Here is a 23,904-nt window from a genome sequence, read left to right as displayed (position 1 = left end):
CTTGCTCGGCCGCCATGCAAGCTTCAATAGCTAAGTCAACACTGTCAACAACTCAACTGTATCGGGGTGCTAGTACGGCAACCATGAGTTATTTGACGTCTACGCTAGGGACGCGAAAATACATTTTGTATAATCGTCCACACTGTTAACTGAAAACTGGACCTTATTACAAACATACAAGGTCCACTAGTGGTCAGTTATACATGTTGCTGGACCATCATTCGACGCAAGAGGTGGTTAAGTAGTACTATTAGTAGTTAAGTAACTTAGTTAATAACATGTTATTATTTTAAGACGATGACTGTAAGAACGTAAGTATAAAAATATTGTTTTTGTGTAAATGTTATGTTTGTAATAGGTTTTATCTGTTTTTATATTAAGAATTGTTAAGTGAATAAATCATTTGAATGATCGAAAATCTATGTCTTTAATATGCCTGATTATTCCTTTACCATCCGTAAAACTTATTGTAATGTTTTAAGATATATCAGTATCAAGTAGATAGAGTCAGACCAAGAAAAGTCTGCAGCGATTTTGATAGCCCAATCAGTGCAAGTGTCATTTTAAACCCAAAATTCTATGAATTTATGACGTGTAAATAACACTTGCAGTGCGTGGGCTATCAAAATCGCTGCAGACTTGGTCTAACTCTATGTACCTAACTGTCAATCTTATAACGCCGGCGTCGCAAAAGTGCCGCGTGCTAGGTACCTAAAGTCCATTTTTTAATTCGGTAGACTAAAATGACATTTCATAGTATGAAATGAACTGTCATTTCAGTTTACCGAATAAAAAATAGACTTTACACTCCAACGTCGTTGATACAAGCAAAGAGTATAGATTTTATAGAGAGTTACTGTCATGGCAAATTAACTATGTAGCCGCAGTAAATTCACCGCCATCTTTTGACAGAAGATTAAAACTGATAGAACGCCATTTGACTTTGATCCTTATCCTTTCACTGATATGTGTTAATTTGTAATTATATTAAAATTAACGTCATCTAGGCAAGAATAGCCCAAAGGTATGGTTCGCCATCTTTCGAAAATTCCTATATTATGCAGATGCTGCGTTGTTTTACCAAGGGTGCGAAGTATAAAACTTTTTATCCGGCTACTGAAGAAGGGTCATGTTTTTCGAGCGTAGTTCATGTTTTCTATGTATAGTATTTATTACTTAATATTTTTCTATTGCACATAAACTACAATATTATTATCGTATAGTGCCACTACCCACAACATAAGCTTTATTGGGCTTACTGTTGAACTAGGTCGAACTGTGTAAAATTATTCCATAATATTTTTTTATTCGCACAACTAGTATTGTATAGCGTAGCGTAGTTATAGATTTCTCGAAGATATCAAACACGGCGTTTTTATGAATTATTTCTAATCCAACCTCAAACTCACTATCAGCCGGTATGAAAACAAGCGAAGACCTTTACCTAACTTAAAACTATAAACATTTTTGATTTCAGCAAGGCGACTGCTGAAAATGAAAATACTGTTATCTAGTAATGTCAACTGGAAAAAAAAGGTGTGACATGTTTGTCATTCATATATCATTTTTTTGCTAACCTAAAATGTTTATTCAAATGACTTGATTTGCTATTTTGGATTATTTTTTACGGTTACTTTTATAAAATTACGAGCTAAATCCCGTTAGTGACGCGACACGTTCCGCTTTACGTTTGCGATTTGTTGATGCGTGACAATTTGATTATGACGATGACTTTGCGGTAGTCTTCTTACAATGGAAAACGACCCGAACAACACTGTAAGTAGTACCAGGTTTAGTGGGGTCCCGAGCGATCATCTGGCTGCGCTGGAGCAGAAACGCTGGAAGAAGTTTGATCTGTCGCGCGCTTGCACACGCCTACTGGATGTGTTTAGGTACGTTTTCAAACCGTGTTGTTGAACGCGATCCGGGCTATCAACCTTGTTTTTGTCGAAAATGTTTTCTAAACGAATGATGAAACTTATAAAGATTTCACCTATATAATCATTAATGTTAATAACATCCTGCTATACATAATAGAGTACGAATAGGAATAGGTACCTAATCAGTTACTTTGAACATAATTAATGATCTATTATTGTTAAGCTTGTTTAATTTTCCATGTTTCTATAATTAAACCGTAGTCTTGTTTCCTTCACCTTTCCACTAATCAACAGAGAATGATACAAGTACCTATATAATGAATAGCAGCTCGAGATGTTATAGCTATCTAATCAGTGTACCTACAATTCATTATCGTCCTATTACGTTTGTCCCGTGCGGTGACGGGGTCCGCTTTACTACTTTTCCCTTTACATTTCGCTCTATCCTGGACATCGTCTCCGCTAGCCCACAGGTGTCTTAGATCTTTGGCGATGACATTGCGCCATGCATCGCTGCCTTGGCTTGCCCTTATTTCTGCTTGGATCTGGCAAAGCGAATTTAATAAGCTAAGGGCTCTATTGCCTACGTATTCTGGCGACCTTCTTTTGACGGCTAGGATTACTTAACAACTGATCCTTTAGACTTTAAAACGTGTTTCTCCTCCCTCGGGTTAGACTTGGATTGCTGAGCATGTCGGCTATATTTATTAGTGGTTGTTTAGCTGACGGCGTTTGGCGACTACGACTGTCACGAGATACCTCTTCTATTGTGTGTGATACAGCGTTGTTAGTCAAACGGCGGGTCACGAGAAGGGCCGGCTGCTGTATGACGTCATTGTGCGCCATCTCTGTCGCTGGTTGCTCGCCAGTGTGGCCACACTCACATCCGTTTGGCATTTATTTAACGCGCCGAAAGCCCACTGACTGACTGATTGACTGTTGGGCCTATAGGTATATTTGCTATAAAGTGAGGATTTTCTGTTGTAATGTCTTGTGACGAGATTGTAATTTTTAGGTTTTTTTTTACCTTCACATTCTTTTTAAATTATTTATAATGTTCCACATCGTAATCGGGAATATATATAGGGAAGCCTATTGCCGTCTGCTATGCACATGTGGTAACCATTGCAAGTGTACGTATATTTAGGGCGATTTAGACGGCGCGCAAAGTCGCATGCGATTTTATAGTTACATTGCGGACTGTTGGTTACGTCCAATTCATACCGACCGATCAAAACCCGCAATGTAATGAAACTCGCATGCGAGTTCTCGCATCGTATAAGGTCGTTTCTCAAAAAATTGGCACTGCCACCTGTCAATAGGTTTATGTTAGAACTTTTTTTCATTATGTATAATTTTTATATATAAAATTTTAACACATATTTAGAGAGACTTTTTACACAGAGGCCTAATACTTTGAAAAAGATTTACTAAATATTGATTACAAAAAAAAATATTGTAACTACGTTTATCCGCTAACCTGTCGTGTCCCAACGCGAGGTACTGATGTTTCGAGCTATGAAAACCACATAAATTATTGACTTAATTTAACGTCATTGCCGGATTTTATTAACATATATCCTTAAGTTTTAAAGTATTACTATCGCATAACAATATTATGCTTATATTTTAAGTTATTCGGCTTCAAAGTTTGTCCAAGGCAATTTTTGACATTCACCTGTCGCGTCACGTTCACGACGATTGTATAACCCCCACCGCACCTTTCCCGTCTCACTCCGCACGAACCGAAGGCGTCAGTCATCAGCTATCTCCTGGTAGGACGAAGACGTGGTTATTGTGCTCCGCAAATAAAACACAAACGACAAAGTATCGGAAATTGGAGTTTGTAATGGGTAAGTACTCTTTATCCTGGCGTGGATATCTTGCTAATTGAGTAACCTATCGCATTACTATTAAGATATGTAACGTAATCAATAGTTTAGTTTTATATGCCTAAGTATGGAGTTCATCAAGCTAATACATTTTGTGTATTCGCGATATAACTGCCATTTTCCCCATCACCTGCATATCGTTCACCTGGCTAAAACTGCCAGGTGGATGAGATTTTGCGTCAGGTTAATGTCACTGATACCACAACTAATACTCGTAACTATATAATTGTATAGCGGTAATATCGCTTTTGTGTGTTAATTTAGGAATAAAAACTATCCTGTCTGTTAAAGCTGTATATTATTCAAATTTGTGTACTTTTGTCTTACGTCTCGTTAACCTGTCCAAAAAAGTCAGGTGAATGATGCAATAGCAGGTGAATGAAGCGTCATTCACTTGCCATATGACAGGTGAACGATAACTATTTTAAATCCACGTTACATATACTCAAACAGTGATTAAGTAGATTTGTGACATCCCATGGGAAAAGGTACCTTATGAGGGTTTTTAGTTTTAGACCTATTAAAATATTTTGTACAAAGGTGAAAACATGCTCAATTCTTTTATTATGTATTGAGATGAGAGAGAGAGGTCAGTTCTGATAATGGGATCCATGAAGAATCGAGGGAACTCCTCAAATCTTAAAGGCATACATATAGTGATTTTTGTGTTTTCATTTACAAATCAAGCATATACATTTAGAAAAGTGACATTTGATGAAGTGGAACTGCTGATGAAGATCAGAACGTAACTCTTCAACGACGCATAGTTCACGTTTGTAGATTTGTCATCTTCGTTATGTTTGTTAAGCAAGTTAAGTTTTTAAGCCACATTTTTGTCAATCTCGAGTTCTGATGATGGGATCCATGAGGAATCGAGGGAACTCCTCAAATCTTAAAGGCATGCGTATAGGGACTTTTGGATTTTCATCAGAAAATCAAGCATTTTCATTAAAAACTGTCGCATTTGATGAAGTGGAACTGCTGATGATGATCAGAACAGAACTCTTCAACGACGCATAGTACACGTTTGGCGATTTCGATTTCGACTTGGACTGGGACTGGGGCTGGGACCCGGACCCACATACACATATCGGTACACGGCGGGAAGAATTTTAAGATCAAGTTTCTTCAATTTTGTATTAAATCAGAAACTACACGATCCGCAAGAATATGATTTCTCTATCTAGGGTACCTACTGCTCTCCAAGGACGTGTTGGATGACCAAACAGCGTATGCTTATGATGCACCAAGTCTATTCCACTTGTACTGCGAGGGTTCAGCATCAGCTCTATCTTGGGTACTGCCCTCCCAAGTCCTCATCAAGACGTGTCGAATGACCAAAACAGTGTGTGTCTATGTTGCACCAAACCTGAGTTCCACTAGGTACTGCGAGGGTTCATCATCAGCTCTATCTTCGGTACTGCTCTTCCAAGTGCTCATCAAGACGTATTGGATGACCAAAACAGCGTGTGTCTATGTTGCACCAAACCTGAGTTCCACTAGGTACTGCGAGGGTTCAGCATCAGCTCTATCTTGGGTACTGCTCTTCCAAGTGCTCATCAAGACGTGTTGGATGACCAAAATAGCGTGTGCCTAAGTTGCATCAAACCTAAGTTCCAGTAGGTACTGTGAGGGTTCAGCATCAGCTCTATCTTGGGTACTGCTCTCCCAAGTGCTCATCAAGACGTGTCGAATGACCAAAACAGCGTGTGTCTATGTTGCACCAAACCTGAGTTCCACTAGGTACTGCGAGGGTTCATCATCAGCTCTATCTTGGGTACTGCTCTTCCAAGTGCTCATCAAGACGTATTGGATGACCAAAACAGCGTGTGTCTATGTTGCACCAAACCTGAGTTCCACTAGGTACTGCGAGGGTTCAGCATCAGCTCTATCTTGGGTACTGCTCTTCCAAGTGCTCATCAAGACGTGTTGGATGACCAAAATAGCGTGTGCCTAAGTTGCACCAAACCTGAGTTCCACTAGGTACTGCGAGGGTTCAGCATCAGCTCTATCTTGGGTACCGCTTTTCCAAGTGCTCATGAAGACATGTTGGATGACCAAAACAGCGTGTGTCTATGTTGCACCAAACCTGAGTTCCACTAGGTACTGCGAGAGTTCAGCATCAGCTCTATTTTGGGTACTGTCCTCCCAAGTCCTCATCAAGACGTGTCGAATGACCAAAACAGCGTGTTTCTATGTTGCATCAAACCTAAGTTCCAGTAGGTACTGTGACGGTTCAGCATCAGCTCTATCTTGGGTACTGCTCTCCCGAGTGCTCATCAAGACGTGTCGAATGACCAAAAGAGCGTGTGTCTATGTTGCACCAAACCTGAGTTCCACTAGGTACTGCGAGGGTTCAGCATCAGCTCTATCTTGGGTACTGCCCTCCCAAGTCCTCATCAAGACGTGTCGAATAACCAAAACAGCGTGTGTCTATGTTGCACCAAACCTGAGTCCCACTAGGTACTGCGAGGGTTCAGCATCAGCTCTATCTTGGGTACTGCTCTGCCAAGTGCTCATCAAGACGTGTCGAATGACCAAAACAGCGTGTGTCTATGTTGCACCAAACCTGAGTTCCACTAGGTACTGCGAGGGTTCAGCATCAGCTCTATCTTGGGTACCGCTTTTCCAAGTGCTCATCAAGACGTGTTGGATAACCAAAAGAGCGTGTGTCTATGTTGCACCAAACCTGAGTTCCACTAGGTACTGCGAGAGTTCAGCATCAGCTCTATCTTGGGTACTGCCCTCCCAAGTCCTCATCAAGACGTGTCGAATGACCAAACCAGCGTGTGTCTATGTTGCAATGTTGCATCAAACCTAAGTTCCAGTAGGTACTGTGAGGGTTCAGCATCAGCTCTATCTTGGGTACTGCTCTCCCAAGTGCTCACCAAGACGTGTCGAATGACCAAAACAGCGTGTGTCTATGTTGCACCAAACCTGAGTTCCACTAGGTACTGCGAGGGTTCAGCATCAGCTCTATCTTGGATACTGCCCTCCCAAGTCCTCATCAAGACGTGTCGAATAACCAAAACAGCGTGTGTCTATGTTGCATCAAACCTAAGATCCAGTAGGTACTGTGAGGGTTCAGCATCAGCTCTATCTTGAGTACTGCTCTCCCAAGTGCTCATCAAGACGTGTCGAATGACCAAAACAGCGTGTGTCTATGTTGCACCAAACCTGAGTTCCACTAGGTACTGCGAGGGTTCATCATCAGCTCTATCTTGGGTACTGCTCTTCCAAGTGCTCATCAAGACGTGTTGGATGACCAAAACAGCGTGTGTCTATGTTGCACCAAACCTGAGTTCCACTAGGTACTGCGAGGGTTCAGCATCAGCTCTATCTTGGGTACTGCTCTTCCAAGTGCTCATCAAGACGTGTTGGATTACCAAAATAGCGTGTGCCTAAGTTGTACCAAACCTGAGTTCCACTAGGTACTGCGATGGTCCAGCATCAGCGCTATCTTGGGTACTGCTCTCCCAAGTGCTCATCAAGACGAGTTGGATGACCAAAACAGCATGTGCCTTAGTTGCACCAAACCTGAGTTCCACTAGGTACTGCCAGGGTGACAGCAAGTTTGAATGTTTACTTATTCACAGAAACTTATTGTTAAATTGGGGATCGTATCGAAGGTGAGGTGGGTCAGAATCCAAAATTTTAACATACTAGTGTAATCATCGTAGTGGACAATAAGGTCCCTTTTTATAGAAAATGACACATTTTTCGATTATTTTTAGAAGGCATTGAAAATGATGTGATGGACAGGTGAATGACACTCAGTTCAGGTGAATGATGACAAGAAACCAGGTAAACGGCAACGGACACAGGTTAATGGAGCCTCTCGATAACCTGTCAATATTTTCAGTTGAATTTGTACTTATTTCTCGATAACCTGCTTCTACTATCGATAACCTGGGGACAAAATATCTTTCACCTGTCCTTGATGTCATTCACCTGAATTTTCAAACGCCTATATCTTCTAAACTAATTGAAGGAATTGCTTCCCTTCCACATTTTCTAATAGTTTAAGTTGCCTTTTAACGATCTCAATAAAAAAATATGCGAAAATGCATAATTTTTGAAAAACATAAATTTTAACCTGGCGGTGCCAACTTTTTGAGAAACGACCATAAATGAGCCCTTATTGGACAGACGGCGGGTCGCGAGACGGGCCGGTGCATGTCGGTGGCGGCGATGCAGGCGCTGCACCGGCTGCGCGAGTGCCGGCTGCTGTGCGACGCGATCGTGCGCGCCGACGATGGCGCCGCGTTCCCCGTCCACCGCGCCATACTGTCAGCCTGCAGTCCCTACTTTCTGTGAGTGGCTATAAGTAAAGCCTTCTAAGTAGTTTGGGGCCCAAGTGGGGCATTGACGTCTGCGAAATTCAGTGAGATTATTATTTTCTAAAACGGGACGTTTTTGCGTATAATTAAGTTTTAAAGTTACCTCCAACGTTTCGAGGACGGCATTTTCCCTGTGGTCTCGGAGACGTAAAAGACTGGCCAAAGTTGACATCAACATCTTCTAGTTGCGCGTTGATGTCGACTTTAGCCAGTCTTCTCCGAGACCACATGTTTGTAAATCAGTGTTTTAAATTTTTACCTGAAGTGTTCCAGCAATTAATGGCACGCTATACCATTCTTCTACAACTCTACATCGACATATTAACTAGTTGTAAACGTAAACCTACCTATTAAGCGTAATGTTTTTCATACAGGAGCTCCAACTGAACAAATAATTAGAAATCTTTACTAAGGGTTATAAAAAATATAAAAATTTGAAAAGGTATAGGTAACGTATACATACTAACATCAAAAATTAAATGACGATCTCAACAGGGCTCTGTTCACGACGACGCTACACTCCCGCGAGCAGAGCGATGTCCTGATCTCCGGGGTCCGCTCCGAGATCCTTCTCCTCCTCATCGAGTACGCCTACCTCCGGCGCATCGACGTCACCGACGGCAACGTCCACGAGCTCCTCATGACTGCTGACTTCCTTGCGTTCCTTGGTGTGCTACAGATCTGCTGCGATCATCTCCGCACCTCGCTTAACCCTAGGAACTGCCTCGGGATCATGACGTTTGCTAGGTATGTGATCGACAACAACACAAGCAGCAGTTTCGAGATCCATGTCGCGGGGTACGCGTGCCTGCGGCACATCGGCGTCACTGACAACTTCGTCACTGACAATGTCTATGAACTCCTCATGACGGTGGACTTCCATGCGTTTCTTGATGTGTAGATCTGCTGTGGCCATTTGCGGACCTCGTTTAATCCCATCAGGAGTAGCGTTGGGATCATGACGATTGCTAGGTAGTAGGATCGACGTGAGAGACGGTAAAGATCAACTCCCAAGTGTGCTTTCCCCACCTGGCTCTAAAGGGTTTTTGGCTCTAAAGACAAACGTACGCTTTTACGGAAGCAGGATTAAGTTCAATTAGACCACTGACCACAGGACTCTATTTTGACTGCACATGACGCCTTAGATCTCTGGGTCCCTTTCAACTCGAACAGCAAAGATATCTTCGTATTAAACTTGTTGACTTTACCTGGTGGTTGCTAATTTGGTTCTTTTCTGGTTTGGTCCATAGGCGAGTGTTCTGCTACAAACTGGAAGCCGACGCTCGGAGGTACCTCCTCCGCTACTTCGTGACCGTGTCAGCGCAGAGCGACGAGTTCCTCCACCTTCCTCTCGAGGAGCTTAACTCCATCATCCTTGAAGACGAGCTCAACGTGAAGAGTGAGGAGGCGGTGTGGGAGGCCGTGCTGCGCTGGGTCAACTATGAGCCGGACGTGCGTTGGCAGCACACTGTCAAGTTGATGGGCAGCATAAGGCTTGGATTACTTGATACTCAAGTTAGAAACTTCTTGTTAGGGTCTCACTACACTTGTTGACGCGGAATTTTTTTCCTAATTCTTATATTATTATGGATGAGATTATTGTGAACGTCTCTACCGTTCGGATGTTATCAAAAGCTGCTGGAGCTGCTGGAGAGCCAGTCAAAGTCACATTAGAACTGGGCATATTATGTCATATTATATTCACTCTTACTAAATGGATGCAATGATATTTCTAATCGACCTAATTTGACCAAATCCACATCAATGGTAGTTGTGATGTGAGACCCTTCTTTGTTAATGTCTCCAAAAACCTTACCCTAATCGATATTCCTTTTAGTTTTTCTTGGAGAACGTCAAAGACCACCCGTACGTCACTGGCAACGAGGGTTCACGACCTATCATCATAGAGACTTTAAAGTTCCTCTACGACCTTGAGATGATAGCCCAACGAGACGGAGAGGTAGCCACGCCGGAAATCGCTCGCCCGAGAGTACCACATGAAGTAAGGATTTCGCGCTTTAGCTGATCATAATAAATTCCGTAACTGATTGAAGTGAGAACTCCTAACTTTTAAAGGTATTGTTTGCCATTGGAGGGTGGAGCGGTGGTTCACCGACGGCGTTTATAGAAACTTACGACACCCGCGCAGATCGCTGGATAAAGGTAATCTTTATTCGAGATTCTCTAATTATTTTGAACGCAGGTGATAACAATGAGTTATATTGCAGGTAGAAGAGGTGGATCCCGCTGGTCCCCGCGCGTACCACGGCACAGCGGTCTTGGGATACTGCATTTATGTCATTGGAGGATTTGATGGGATGGACTATTTTAACTCGTGCCGATGCTTTGATGCTGTTACTAAGACCTGGCGTGAGGTAAGTAATAACTGGAAAGAACCCAAGTTTTATGGTGCCTTAAATAAGAAAAACTCTACACAGCCGAGTCCTAAACACTTGAGTCTTTTCCAGCACTACCTACTACCTATAGCGAGTAGGAACGCCAATTATTCATCACACATCCCAATAAAAACGAATGATTAAACATAGAGACAGACAAAAGGGATTTTACTTAGGTAGCGATCTAAATAAATATTTAATTTGACAAACGGGTCTAACGCGATATATTTTCATTGTTGTTACCTTAAATTCCGACGTTTCAGAAATTAAATATATGTACAAAACGCGAGGGTTTAAAGTGTTATATTGCAAACCGATCTAAACAAGTAAATACCTATTTGTTTTTTTTACACTCATTTTTAGGGTTCCGTAGCCAAATGGCAAAAAACGGAACCCTTATGGATTCGTCATGTCTGTCTGTCTGTCTGTCTGTCTGTCCGTCTGTCTGTCCGTCCGTATGTCACAGCCACTTTTTTCCGAAACTATAAGAACTATACTGTTGAAACTTGGTAAGTAGATGTATTCTGTGAACCGCATTAAGATTTTCACACAAAAATAGAAAAAAAAACAATAATTTTTTGGGGTTCCCCATACTTAGAACTGAAACTCAAAATTTTTTTTTTTCTTCAAACCCATACGTGTGGGGTATCTATGGATAGGTCTTCAAAAATGATATTGAGGTTTCTAATATCATTTTTTTCTAAACTGAATAGTTTGCGCGAGAGACACTTCCAAAGTGGTAAAATGTGTGTCCCCCCCCCCCCCCCCCCGTAACTTCTAAAATAACAGAATGATAAAACTAAAAAAAATATATGATGTACATTACCATGTAAACTTCCACCGAAAATTGGTTTGAACGAGATCTAGTAAGTAGTTTTTTTTTAATACGTCATAAATCGCCTAAATACGGAACCCTTCATGGGCGAGTCCGACTCGCACTTGGCCGCTTTTTTAATACTCTTTACTTCATCCAGTTCATCTTCTGTATCAGGTGGCACCGATGAACGCTCGTCGCTGCTACGTGTCCGTGGCCGTGCTCGGGGAGACGATCTACGCTATGGGCGGTTACGACGGTCACCATCGCCAGAACACGGCGGAGCGTTTCAACCACCGCACTAACCAGTGGTCGCTGGTGGCCCCGATGAATGCTCAGCGGTCGGATGCCAGCGCCGCTGCTCTTGACAGTGAGTTGCTTTGCTGTAGATTCACTATGTGACTGTGTGAGGCGAATGTTCCGTGAAATATAATTGATAGCGAGCCATTACCTATACTGAATAGCCATGTTTTGAATATATTGACGAAATGGATGTGCCTGATCTGTAGTAAGTTAACGGTCAGGGACGCGTTTAAAAAAGCTATTAGTTCTGAGTTTGTTTACCTTACTTAATTTTTTCACCGATAGTCAATGATATCAAAATGCGTAATTTTGCTCGAGTATCGATATCATAATTATATCGAGGTTTTATTATATCGATAGTTGCTAGTAAACATGAAAACATCGTCTAAATAAATTTCTAAAACAGGGACTAGAATTTATAATTACAATTATTGCTATTCTAGAGACAAAATCTAATCTCCTATGTAACCGATAGGTCTTTTTTAATTTTCCAATATGTGACTGTTATGAATGTTTGTTTCACAGACAAGATCTACATAACCGGAGGTTTCAACGGGCAGGAGTGCATGAACACCGTAGAGGTGTACGACCCGGACACCAACCAGTGGACGAACCTGGCTCCCATGCGCTCGCGCCGCTCCGGCGTCTCGTGCATCGCCTACCATAGCAAGGTTGGTAAACTTCTCCATTTTAAATACCACGTCCATCGAAAACAAGCATATAATATCCTGTCTAATGGTAAGTAAGTAAAGACGCTTGAAACTCTAGGGCATTGCCGACCCCTGATAAAGACTGTAAACTCCTGAAAAACGAAGAACCCATCACTAATAGTCCTTTGAGAAAACCTCGACAGGGAGTTCATTCAACAGCTTAGTAAAATTCTTCTGAAGCCACAACAGTGTGATCATTTAGTTTCAGTTTAAAGCCACCCTGGCAAGGGACGCTATGTGATATGGGACGGTAAATTACACAGTATTCTGTTGTATTTATTGTTCAGTTTAACATGACATTCATATGATCATGGTAACGTTTGAATAGTGAGGCTTGCGCTGCATTCTCACTAAAAAGAAAACAGTCTCCTGTGAGCCAGCTAACATCAACATAATCTCGTCTTTCCAGATATACGTAATCGGCGGCTTCAACGGCATATCGCGCATGTGCAGCGGCGAGGTGTACGACCCGGGCACGAACACGTGGTCGCCCGTGCCCGACATGTACAACCCTCGCAGCAACTTCGCCATCGAGGTCATTGACGACATGATCTTCGCCATCGGTGGATTCAACGGCGTCACCACTATTTACCATGTGGAGTGTTATGATGAGAGGACCAATGAGTGGTAAGTAGGTGGATGAGAAAGGTTGTCAAGACAAACCAAAACCATGTCGTATATGTATTATTTGAGGTTATATAAGACAATGTTCATTTCCTTCTTCTACGTTCTCTCACCGATCCATCTCCGTTGAGGTGAGGACGGTCATAAGTTACGTAGGTACAAGTAGAATACAATTTAAATATGCCACTCCGCATTAGGTATGCGTTAGTTAGTGTGGTGGTGTCGAGATAATAGACAACATGATAGATGCCTGCCTAAGAAGTAAAGCATTAATAGGTACAGTTGTAAATTTTTACAATGATAATGTGCATACAAGATATTTTGACTCGAATTATTGTGACCATTATTGTTGATATGTTATATTGTATCAGGTACGAAGCGACGGACATGAACATCTACCGCTCGGCGCTGTCAGCGTGTGTGATCATGGGGCTGCCCAACGTGTACGACTACATCCACAAGCACCGCGAGCGGCTGATGGAGGAGAAGCGGCAGAAGATCCTGCTCTCGGAGACCGCGCGCCACGGACAGCTGCGCACCGCCCTGCCTGATGTAAGACTTGCCAGCTTTATAACCTGGATTAACATTTTATGATACATTTTTCCTGGGAATCATATCGTAAGGAGATAAAATGAGATACACTAGTAGATCCTGCTCTCGGAGACCGCCCGCCATCACTGACTGCTGCGCTCCGCCCTGCCTGATGTAAGACTTGCCAGCTTTATCTTAGCCTGGATTAACATTTTATGATACATTTTTCCTGAGAATCATATCGTAAGGAGATAAAATGAGATACACTAGTAGATCCTGCTCTCGGAGACCGCGCGCCATCACTGACTGCTGCGCTCCGCCCTGCCTGATGTAAGACTTGCCAGCTTTATCTTAGCCTGGATTAACATTTTATGATACATTTTTCCTGAGAATCATATCGTAAGGAGATAAAATGAGATACACTAGTAGATCCTGCTCTCGGAGACCGCGCGCCATCACTGACTGCTGCGCTCCGCCCTGCCTGATGTAAGACTAGCCAGCTTTATCTTAGCCTGGATTAACATTTTATGATACATTTTTCCTGAGAATCATATCGTAAGGAGATAAAATGAGATACACTAGTCGATCCTGCTCTCGGAGACCGCGCGCCACTGACTGCTGCGCTCCGCCCTGCCTGATATAAGAATTGCCAGCTTTATACATTTTTCCCGGGACTCATATCTTAAGGAGATAAAATAAGATACACAGTAGATCCTGCAGTCGGAGACCGCGCGCCACGGACTGCTGCGCTCCGCTCCACCCTGCCTGATGTAAGGACCTGGATAATGTTAGATAAGTACTTTTTAATGGGGTGAGATGAAGGGTCTCTCTGTCTAGTCCCGAAGCAGCGATGAATATAGCTGCTCGAAGCGAAGCCTTTTTCTGTGGCTACTATTGGGCATTTGGAGTAGATTTTCTGGTAGCGTTATAGTTATACATCAGTGTTATTTGACATGTCATGCCTGAGACTAAATGGGAGTCGTCGACACTGTGGGTCGTCACGTCCGCTTCGGATGAGGAGGAAACTGCTGGAGGAGATCATCTTCAACCTCTGTTTCGAGTATTCGAAGTGCTGTCCGTAGATTCCCTGATAGAATCTTCATAATTCTCCTAGTCAGTTAATTATAAATCAGTTAATCTCTAGTGCCCCCTGACCTCATAAGAAATATAATCTGAAGAATAATTATTTATGAACCTTTATTCACATTGCTTGTCAGCGGGGCATTAGAACGCTGAGGCGTACCTACCAGTGTATCACGATCTCATCATTAATAACAAAGCGTACGTTATCGGAGAGCAGTCTTGTCTGGTTATCGCTTGCTTGACTGTCAATCGATTGAAGCGGTCACGATATTATCACACGTGACGGGGTCGTAGGTTTCTAAACTATCGTGATGTGCGGTTTTTATTCGCACTGAAACGGCCGCCTCAACTGCCAATCGTATTATGTAGTACAGTCGTGAACACTTGAAGTTAAGTCATCTTGAAGTTGAATCCACTACTTTACGCACGCAGTTTCAGATCCTCTCAAGCTACAATATTTCATGGATATGTCCATGGATGAGGTATTCTCAAGATACTGTATACTCCCTTCTTCAAATGTACAAGTGTTCAAAGGCTCGGCAACGTTCATGAACCCTCGAGTTGCAAGCGTTCATAAACTAAACGCTTTACACAAGCAAAGCAATCAAGGTTACCATAAAATAGCAGCACGTTGAAAGCAAAAAAAAATCGTAGAAGACCGATTTAGCCTAAATGGAAAGAAGCACATAGACTTGAGTGTTCAATTGCTCATACACATATTTGTAACTTTCGCGGCTACTGAACGTATTTGAATGTTTAAAAACTGATTGAGCAGCCGACTGTACTTTATTGCGGGTATGATCACGCTCTTGGATCTGTTTGTGCGCGTGAAAAAGTAGAGTTATCGTTTTCTTGTTGAGTCGCTATATTTGACCTTATCTAATACGAATAGTCATAATCATTAAAGCAATCAAACTTTATAAAATAATACTCGTAACATATTATAAATGGTCGTAATCAGGCAATACGTGTGTTAGATTAATGAATATATATATATTTTTTTATATTAATAAAAATTCAAAATTAATAGTCAATATTAATTGCAAAGGCAAAACTTATCATTAAGATATTTATTTACCTTGATTCATAATTATGTAAAACTGCTAAATCAATAACTGGATACTATCTAAGTTTTAAGTAAGATAAATAAAATAATAAACTGATGTAATTGAAAATAAAACTGTTTTATTAAATTACATAATCCAATTTATTCTCCTTATCATCAACAACAAATAAATACAATCACTATTAGTTTATAATTCAGTAAGAAATAATTTAATTAATTAATTAATCCATCTAATTAATCAAGTAAGTACATAATTATTACAATAATTACCAACATAGTATTTACTTAACTTTCAATATTCCTTTGGCGATGATTAACTCAGTGATCAAAGCAGAATGATCAAAGTAGAATGAAAATAATAATGGATCGGTCGGTCCCTTTTATACTCATTTCTACCTGGCAACTGGTTGATCATGCCACTTGTCATTCGGTAAGTGACGTCACAGAAGTAGTTTCTCATGTACCTCGTCCATTTATCGAATTATGCAGAATAAAACTATTAGAACATCTTATCAATAAACTCCGTTATAAATAATTAATAATCAGTAATATTAATATAAAATATAATCATTTCAAAGTAGTTTACAAATCTTAGCAGTAGGGTAAATTACTGTTTCTCTTGTCAACCGTGGTTTCGTATCGTACCTACCCACATAAATAACAAATGCTGTAAAATTCACGTGATGTTGTGTTAAGTGCATGGTCTAATAAAACATGGTCTTCTCTTCCCAGAGTGTCACTTGCCTACGTCACAATAACATTGCCACTTTATTTCAACATAACATTTTTTTTTTTTTTTTTTTTTTTTTATTTAACAAAATACAAAGTACAGTGTACTTATAACTAAAGTTTCGCCAAACTGTAAAACAGTTTGTTGGCGACATGTTACATGGGTACATTATATGTATGGTTAATAAGTTAATTTATTTCTTTATAATTTAATAATTTTCATTTATATGTATTTTATCTTAAATTTTACAATAACACGACATTTTTAATTATTCGTTAGCAATATCTTCCGATTCACGAAAGAAATTTCAGACGTTCGGGTAATTCTGTTTACACTACTGGCAACACAGGATAGCGCTGTCACATTTGACAATCCGCCATTTTGTCCCTGACCGACCGTCCTTGTCGAACGCGTGTTAATTGTTATTTCCTTCTCGCTCAGTGTCAGCAGTCGCAGTGTTTTCCAAACTTTTCACGTCGTAAGCTTCGTAATTAATGTTTTGTTACGAAAATGGTTGGCTGCTCTATTCGGAACTGTAAGAGTAGGAGTGAAAAGTGCAGTATAGATTTGTTTTATTTTACTATGTTTCTACATGAATAACTTAAAATTAATGCCGTTAAAATAATTTTCACTGTTGGTTAAAATTCTCCCACATTTTAAAGTTTGAGAACCTGTAAACAGCATGATGACGTAGGCAAGTGCCAGTTAGGTCATTCGCGAATCTCGGAAGAGAGTACCAGGCGGAGTATATTATTATACCATGGTTAAGTGTTTAATTAGGTCAGTTTTATACGTGAGACAATTTGTACATAGAACAACAATACTCTAACACGTGCATGTTACAGTCGCCATCAGGTACCTATATCGAAGCAGCCAAAGCGCTCATAAATATCTGAACACGCCTTTGCCTGCTCACTCTAAAACTTAGCGAATTGTGCCTACAAGAGTAACGCACTCACATTTTTTTTTTGTTAACCCGTTATAGTGTCCTACTGCTGGGCAAAGGCCTCTCCCCTTGATCTCCACAACACCCGTTGTTGTGTTTTACCAGGGCCAGTTAACCTACTGATGAAGGTATCTTACTCGTCCCGCCATCTCCGTCTGGGCCTGCCACCTCCGCGCTTCTTTTGCGGCATCCACTTGGTGGCTATAGGTAGATAGGTACTAGCCCACCTATCCGGATGCATGTGGCTAACGTGACCCACCCAGACCCACTTTTTTAACTTAAGTATGTTAATTTGATTCTGTATGTAAGTTCACTTGTGCTTTCCTATTGTTTTAAACTGATGAGCTAGTTTGAAGTGAACTCTGACCCGGGACATCAAGAACAATAACATTTTTTCGCAACGAATTGACATCATATCAGAACCAAATAATTATAATGACGTGCATACATATCGATAAATACGTACCTTACCCGAAATGCGTCAATATTTCGATACGATGCCATCCACAAATAAACAGCGATATGCACTGAAAGTAGATAGGTAGATCTATGGGCCAATAGTTGCCTGAAAAAAAAAACATTTCATTTCAAAAATGAGTCGAGTTCTTCAAGTTTAGACTCAAAAGACTCGAGTACCCACTCGACTCGAGTTGCACCAACGTGGCATATATTTTTTACTGGCGGTTCATGCAAACTGTACTTTGTTGGTCTCCAGGTCCACCTAATGGAAGACAACGACGACATGCTGGAGCAGCTCGGGCTGATGGAGAACCAGGCGAACGTGCCCGTGCCCCCGCCGCCCCCGCCTCCCCCGCAGCTGCAAGACCGCGAGTGACTGCCCCCTAATATCCGTACTTGGTAAGTATAGTGTTGGTCACAGGTCTAGCTGATGACCACATGCTGGAGCAGCTCGGGCTAATGGAGAACCAGGCGAACGTGCCAGTGCCCCCGCCGCCCCCGCAGCTGCAAGACCGCGAGTGACTGCCCCCTGATATCCGTACTTGGTAAGGATAGTGTTGGTCACTCACAGGTCCAACTGATGCCGGCAAGATGGAGCAGTTAGGGCTAATAAGGAGGATGACCAGCGAGTGGTTGCCTTCCGATATTACTTGGTAAGGACGTCCAGATGATGGCAAAAAGCTGGAAGAGCTGGGAATGATGGTGAACCAGGCGAACGTGCCCGTGCTCCCGCCACCAGCCGCCGCGGTCACCGCTGGCGGTGGCTTTCAGCTCATAACATCTGACGTGCAGATCTTTACGTAGAATATACTTTTTTAACCCATTCAGCGCTATTGCTAATGCAGGACACGATTTCGTTTTGCCTCTACGAAGCATTTACCGGGAAATCTATGTTATTGGCTATGATGTAACGCTACGACCGTAGCTCAGCGGTGAATGTATTAATTCAATTAATTGGACATACTGCATGTCCAATATGCTCAGTTTGATGATTGATAGTAATAATAGTGTTAGTGGTGTTAATGTTAGTCGTGGTGTCATACTATTCATCACGTCACGTTTCAAACGAAGGGCTGAGTGGCTAATTCAAGTATTAACTCGGATGTCCAAATGGGTTTTTTAATTAGAACCATGCGTGATGTGTATCCAGTCTATGAAACATTACTTATGTAACCCTTCGAGAGCAAAAGGCAGCTGTTTTCTCACTCACTCCTTCGAGCGTGATTCTCACTCTGACAGTAATGCTTTGGATTCCTCCGAAAACGGTGCCGTCATATGACGGCCACCATATAGCGGTGAATGACGTCACTAGAAGTTAGAATGTTGTCTATGTAAACATGATGGCGCGGTTTCCTAGACGGCGTTACGTTACGTTGATTGTCAACGTAACGTAAGATGACGGCCGTCATGACGGTGTCGATAGTTTCGTGAACGTTTTATTAGATAGCGGTGACGCCATTTTGAATAAATGACACGAGATTTGAATAATTGTTTCCGTACTACGATTATTTTCCTCTTCTGATGATATTTCATCCTCCAAGTAAATATATCAAGCAAATCTTGTCAGAAGGATATCCCTTCGCGCCTACGTTTTTCAAATTTGCCGCTTTGACCTTGGTGGCTGACAGTGTGTTATGACGCCGTGGTACTTTCCACATGTCGTCACCGTAAAGACGGCCGTCTTTTGCGGCCGCTATATGACGGCCGCTATATGACGGCACCGCTTTCGGAGGAATCCAAAGCTTAAGCCGTCTCTTGCTCTTCCAGGTCATTGCGCATCGCCCCAGGAAAACCAAAGTAAATCAGATCTCCGAAAAGGAATACTTGTTTCGGATCTGGAGGTCACGTTATACTGGACCACCGGTACTGTTACTAAGTATTGATACACACCTATTTGTTTGTTGCAGGCTACTTACTACTGTTTGTTACTTGAAGATAAGCCACCATATCGTTACTATATTATAACACAAATAATATGAAACACTAAAAATATTACTAGAGTCGAGTTAATTATTACTTTTAAATTAATATGTAACCGTACTTTATTTTTAACATTTACATTGGTTTTAGCAATTTTGGCTTATTTATAATGTTGTGATATTTTCATAATGTGAATCATTTCTGTAGTAATATTAGAATATTTTTGGAATATTTTTTGATAGTTGTACCTCCTTATTGAAATTTCGGACAAGTATATATATTATTGAGAGGATTATTATTCGTTTTATTTACCTAATCATAAAATATAAATTTTGTTCCAAATCTAACCTTCGTGGATGCATTATTCCTAGTCATTCCCCCATTAAATACCTACCTATTTTTCAGCTAGCTCTATTTTAATGCTGCCTAGGGTCTACCTTCAAAATTTTATTAAAAAGTTATTTTCCTTGTTATGTATGAATGATATAAAACTTCGTAAGGACTTTACAAAGTTGGATTTATTATCATACCTACATGTTCCATGTTTAATTTGCTTTAAATTATAAAAGTACAAAGTAACTAATAACAACGATAATGCTGTACAATCTCGACCTTCTCCGGTCATCACTCGCGTAAGGTGTATTCAAAACTGGTGTCCAGCAGGATCAGTAGTCTGCACTCTCTTGACAAACGGCCTCGCTCATGACGGTGGAGGCGCAGAGCGAGTGCGCAGCGGCAACCGCGGCAGGCTCGCTAGCCAGCGCCTGCTCCTGCCACATCCGCTCCGTCCACGCCACGGCGGTAAAACACGCGCCGTTGCTGATGAAAGCTCGCAGCGTCACCGCGCTCAACCCGCGGCCCAAGCAGCGCCAGCCGTCGGAACGCACCGACTGCTTGAAGCAGTCCCACGCGCCCGCATACCGTCCAACCACGTCCCCTTGCAGCCGCGACTTCACCACATCAACAGGGTACAACAGCACCCATGACAGAGCCCCCGCGACTCCGCCCGCCGTGAACACCGTCATCACCGACCGGTCGTCGCGCGTCATCATCTCGTACGACGTGAAGTAGATCGCGAATGCGGGGCAGTCACGGGCGGCCGTGATCGTAAGTCCGCGGAATAGAGTTCGAATCCCGCCCGTTCGTAAGATGTGTCGAGCTCCCGCCCAAGCTCCTCCGGGCAGGCCATCTCCTGGTATTGAAAGTTGCTGTCGAGTTTTCACTAGCTCAACAGGCGCGCAGGCTAAGCTCTGCATGAGTCCAGCGGCCGCGCCGGCCGTTGCGTGCGTTTTCAAAGAGTCAGGATCAGGCAGCGCTCTCCTAGTGTTTCCATAAGCTCCGAAAACTATGGCGTTCACTGCCGACACTCCCCCTAAAGGCGCCCATACCCCACGATAAACCGTGGAGAGTGTTCCTCCTTTCAAGAGGCTTTTGGTGCATTCCAGCGCGCTTCCTCTGCCTGATTGCACGTGCACTTTCAGGGTGTCCAACGGATGACCGGCTATAATCCCAGCACAGCCTGCAAAGAACATTAACAAATTACACTGTAAATTATGTAACCGCCAACGTATACGTGTTATGTAAGGTTTTTATATAATTGTTGCTTACCTCCGATACATCCAGCTACAAAATCTAGCGCCATTGTAGTTGGGGATCGTAGTAAGTCCTAGTACACGACAGCTGGAAGTAAAATACGCCGGTAAAGTGTTGATTGGGTTGATGGCATAAGTAATTACATTATTTTCAATATAACTTTGTAAATTATTGCCATTCTACCATGAATGAACCAAAGCATGTTGGGATCAGGGGAGTGCTCGTATATGCCCGGTATCCACGAGTCAACTGTTAAACAACTAATTTCCATGGCTCCTCGTTATCTTAATATTTATAAACTTGGCAAATCGACCGCGCTAGTTGACCTTAGATAAGTATAATGACAATAGGACTTACCTCCAGCGTTCAAATTAAGTAATCGTAGTGGGAATTGACGTTGTCTCCACTAGAAGTGATGCCAATGAACATATTGGTGAGGTTAGTTACGGGAAAGGTGTGGGCCCGGGGTCCAGCCTCTCTCGTGCTCGTGTGGATACGTTGTGTGCGCTCGCAGGTCCCAGCGTCCAGTGCGCCCGAGACGCTTCCACGACCATTATCTCCCTCAGGTCACCCTTATCAACTGAGGCCATTATGCGACTTAAACTAAACATGATTCTAGGCACAAATGTCATTTCTACCGAGTCAATGGATAGCAATTGTTATCGAATTCTGTTTATTGTTATACTACTAAGACTACTACTATTGCGAGATGATCTAATAATGTCGATCAATTTCACTTTAATTGGACTTTTCGAGAATCTTCCTGAATTCTCCAATTACCGGGTCATAGACTAAGAACTAGAATAAAGTATACAATTTTGAAAGTAACGACTTTTACTGCTATCGTTGTAAGGTACTATATAAATGTCTGCCTTCTGGCAGCTGTTTATCGGTGAAGGGTAGTGGCAGGCTTGTCTCCATTATAACGATTGTTATGGTTCTAACAAAATCAATCAATGTGTGCTAAAGAGACTTAAGTATATGTAGATAATACCTACGAATAATAATTATAATAATCCACACTAAATCGTTGTTTGTTATAACGGTCACGAGCAAAATAGGCTATTTCCAGTGACTGCTGACACTCACCCACACCGACTCATACTGGTTTTATGCAAACCAACACAGATATCCACAGATAAACTGTTATTCTGCGCTTTTTGCCAAGCTATGCCAAGGTGGTCACAAATATCTAAACACGCCTGTATTGTCAAGGCTTTAGAGTGCGTATTCAGGTATTTTTGAGCGCGTCGGCCGCTCCGATATATCTGATGGCGACTGTACATCACACGGTACCTGCTTAAGTAAACTACCTACATTCACATTTTTTTGTGCAACTAGAGAGCTAAATTAATTTTTGCAGCGAGTGTCGATCTCGATTAAAAGCCCTGCACAAGCGAAAGATACGCAAACGGAATCACGAGCGTACATAGCATGTGCCAGACTCGGCTGCGTCGGAAATTTTCCTCCCAGCCCCAGCCGCCTAAAACTCCTCCATCCTGTAAAGTGTTTTGTTGCCAGAAATTAACAACGCCTTCGGTAGGTATACGCGTTGTTTCCAATGATATTATATAACCATTTATTGATTTATTATATAACAATGATAATAAATAGGTTATACTCATACTTGAGCAGCACAAAAAATACTTCCTTATTTATTTCTGTGCCTACGAAGAAATCTGTTATTTTTGATTAATTTTCTCATTCCATTCATCTTTGTCACACTCGTTGTTAAACATAAGGTCGACCCTTTCTTTTTCGGTGTGCGAGAGCTCGTTAGCACGTGCACATTCCTCGCTTGTCCAGCCGCGACTAAAGGAAACTTGTCCAATTTGTCACAAGTTAAGCGCTTCAATTTTGGAACACCTATAACCTATCTTGAGTTATAAATCATTGGTTGTTTCTGGGTGTGTACCATTTGTACCAATAGTGTCCTACTTATTGTTAGTTGTGTGCGTTGTGCTATGCTATGTGATGATTTGTGAAGTCTTATGTTATGTGTGTGTTGAGTTTACCTACGTGCTTGTGTTGTGCTTACAGTGCAGGAAGCGGTCGTTTGACCAACTCTATGCACAACTTCCACAAGTAAGCCCTCTGGTACCCTCGATAGGCGCGAAGGGTTAACCGTCCCCCAAAGAGAATATAATCACTACGTTTCCGTCCCCTAGGAAATTTGAATTTTGCGCCTTTTTCTACTGACAAACTTGTTTGACCGGCTATATAATTATATAGTTTGTCAAAAGACTGTCTCATTTCAAACATAGACGGAGAGAATCATTACTCTCTCTGTCTTGCGCTCGTACTAGTGCTGCTCGTATATAGCTGGTCAAGCAGATCTTGTCAGTAGAAAATTCAAATTTTCTATGGGGCGATATCCCTTCGCGCCTACATTTTTCAAATTTGCCGCCTTTTTCTACTGCTACGACCAGCTATATGTTTTTTTTGTTCTTATTTACTTACAAATTGGTTTGACCAACTATAGTTTGTCCAAAGACTGTCTCATTTCAAACATAGACAGAGAGAATCATACTATGGTCAAGCAGATCTTGTCAGTAGAAAAAGGCTGCAAATTTGAAAAATGTAGGTGCGAAGGGATATCGTCCCATAGAAAATTTTA

The 23,904-nt window shown here is 41.9% G+C and overlaps 2 protein-coding genes across 3 annotated transcripts; one reads left to right on the top strand and one right to left on the bottom strand.

The window, feature by feature from the left end:
- Window positions 1–1,479: 1,479 nt before the first annotated feature.
- Window positions 1,480–19,989, top strand: LOC134651951 (kelch-like protein 10). 2 transcript variants are annotated; one of them, XM_063507087.1, is made up of 13 exons: window positions 1,480–1,536; window positions 7,922–8,085; window positions 8,608–8,859; window positions 9,363–9,627; window positions 9,950–10,114; window positions 10,189–10,275; window positions 10,341–10,487; window positions 11,500–11,692; window positions 12,151–12,296; window positions 12,745–12,962; window positions 13,331–13,511; window positions 18,031–18,173; window positions 19,682–19,989. In XM_063507087.1, exons 1-12 carry the CDS (start codon window positions 1,495–1,497, stop codon window positions 18,148–18,150), a joined length of 1,980 nt encoding a protein of 659 aa, XP_063363157.1. In that variant the 5' UTR covers window positions 1,480–1,494; the 3' UTR covers window positions 18,151–18,173; window positions 19,682–19,989. The 2 variants fall into 2 exon arrangements, with proteins under 2 accessions (XP_063363157.1, XP_063363167.1); XM_063507097.1 differs by having other exon boundaries at window positions 1,507–1,776.
- Window positions 19,990–20,249: 260 nt separating this feature from the next.
- Window positions 20,250–21,845, bottom strand: LOC134651942 (mitochondrial basic amino acids transporter-like). The gene is made up of 3 exons (XM_063507075.1): window positions 21,645–21,845; window positions 21,303–21,374; window positions 20,250–21,213 (listed from the first exon to the last, which is right to left on the bottom strand). Exons 2-3 carry the CDS (start codon window positions 21,334–21,336, stop codon window positions 20,360–20,362), a joined length of 888 nt encoding a protein of 295 aa, XP_063363145.1. The 5' UTR covers window positions 21,337–21,374; window positions 21,645–21,845; the 3' UTR covers window positions 20,250–20,359.
- Between the last annotated feature and the right edge of the window lie 2,059 nt (window positions 21,846–23,904).

Source organism: Cydia amplana, chromosome 1, assembly GCF_948474715.1.
Source record: "Cydia amplana chromosome 1, ilCydAmpl1.1, whole genome shotgun sequence".
NCBI lineage: Eukaryota > Metazoa > Arthropoda > Insecta > Lepidoptera > Tortricidae > Cydia > Cydia amplana.
The sequence above is the reverse complement of the archived record's forward strand: the minus strand, read 5'-3'. Positions and strand labels throughout refer to the sequence as shown.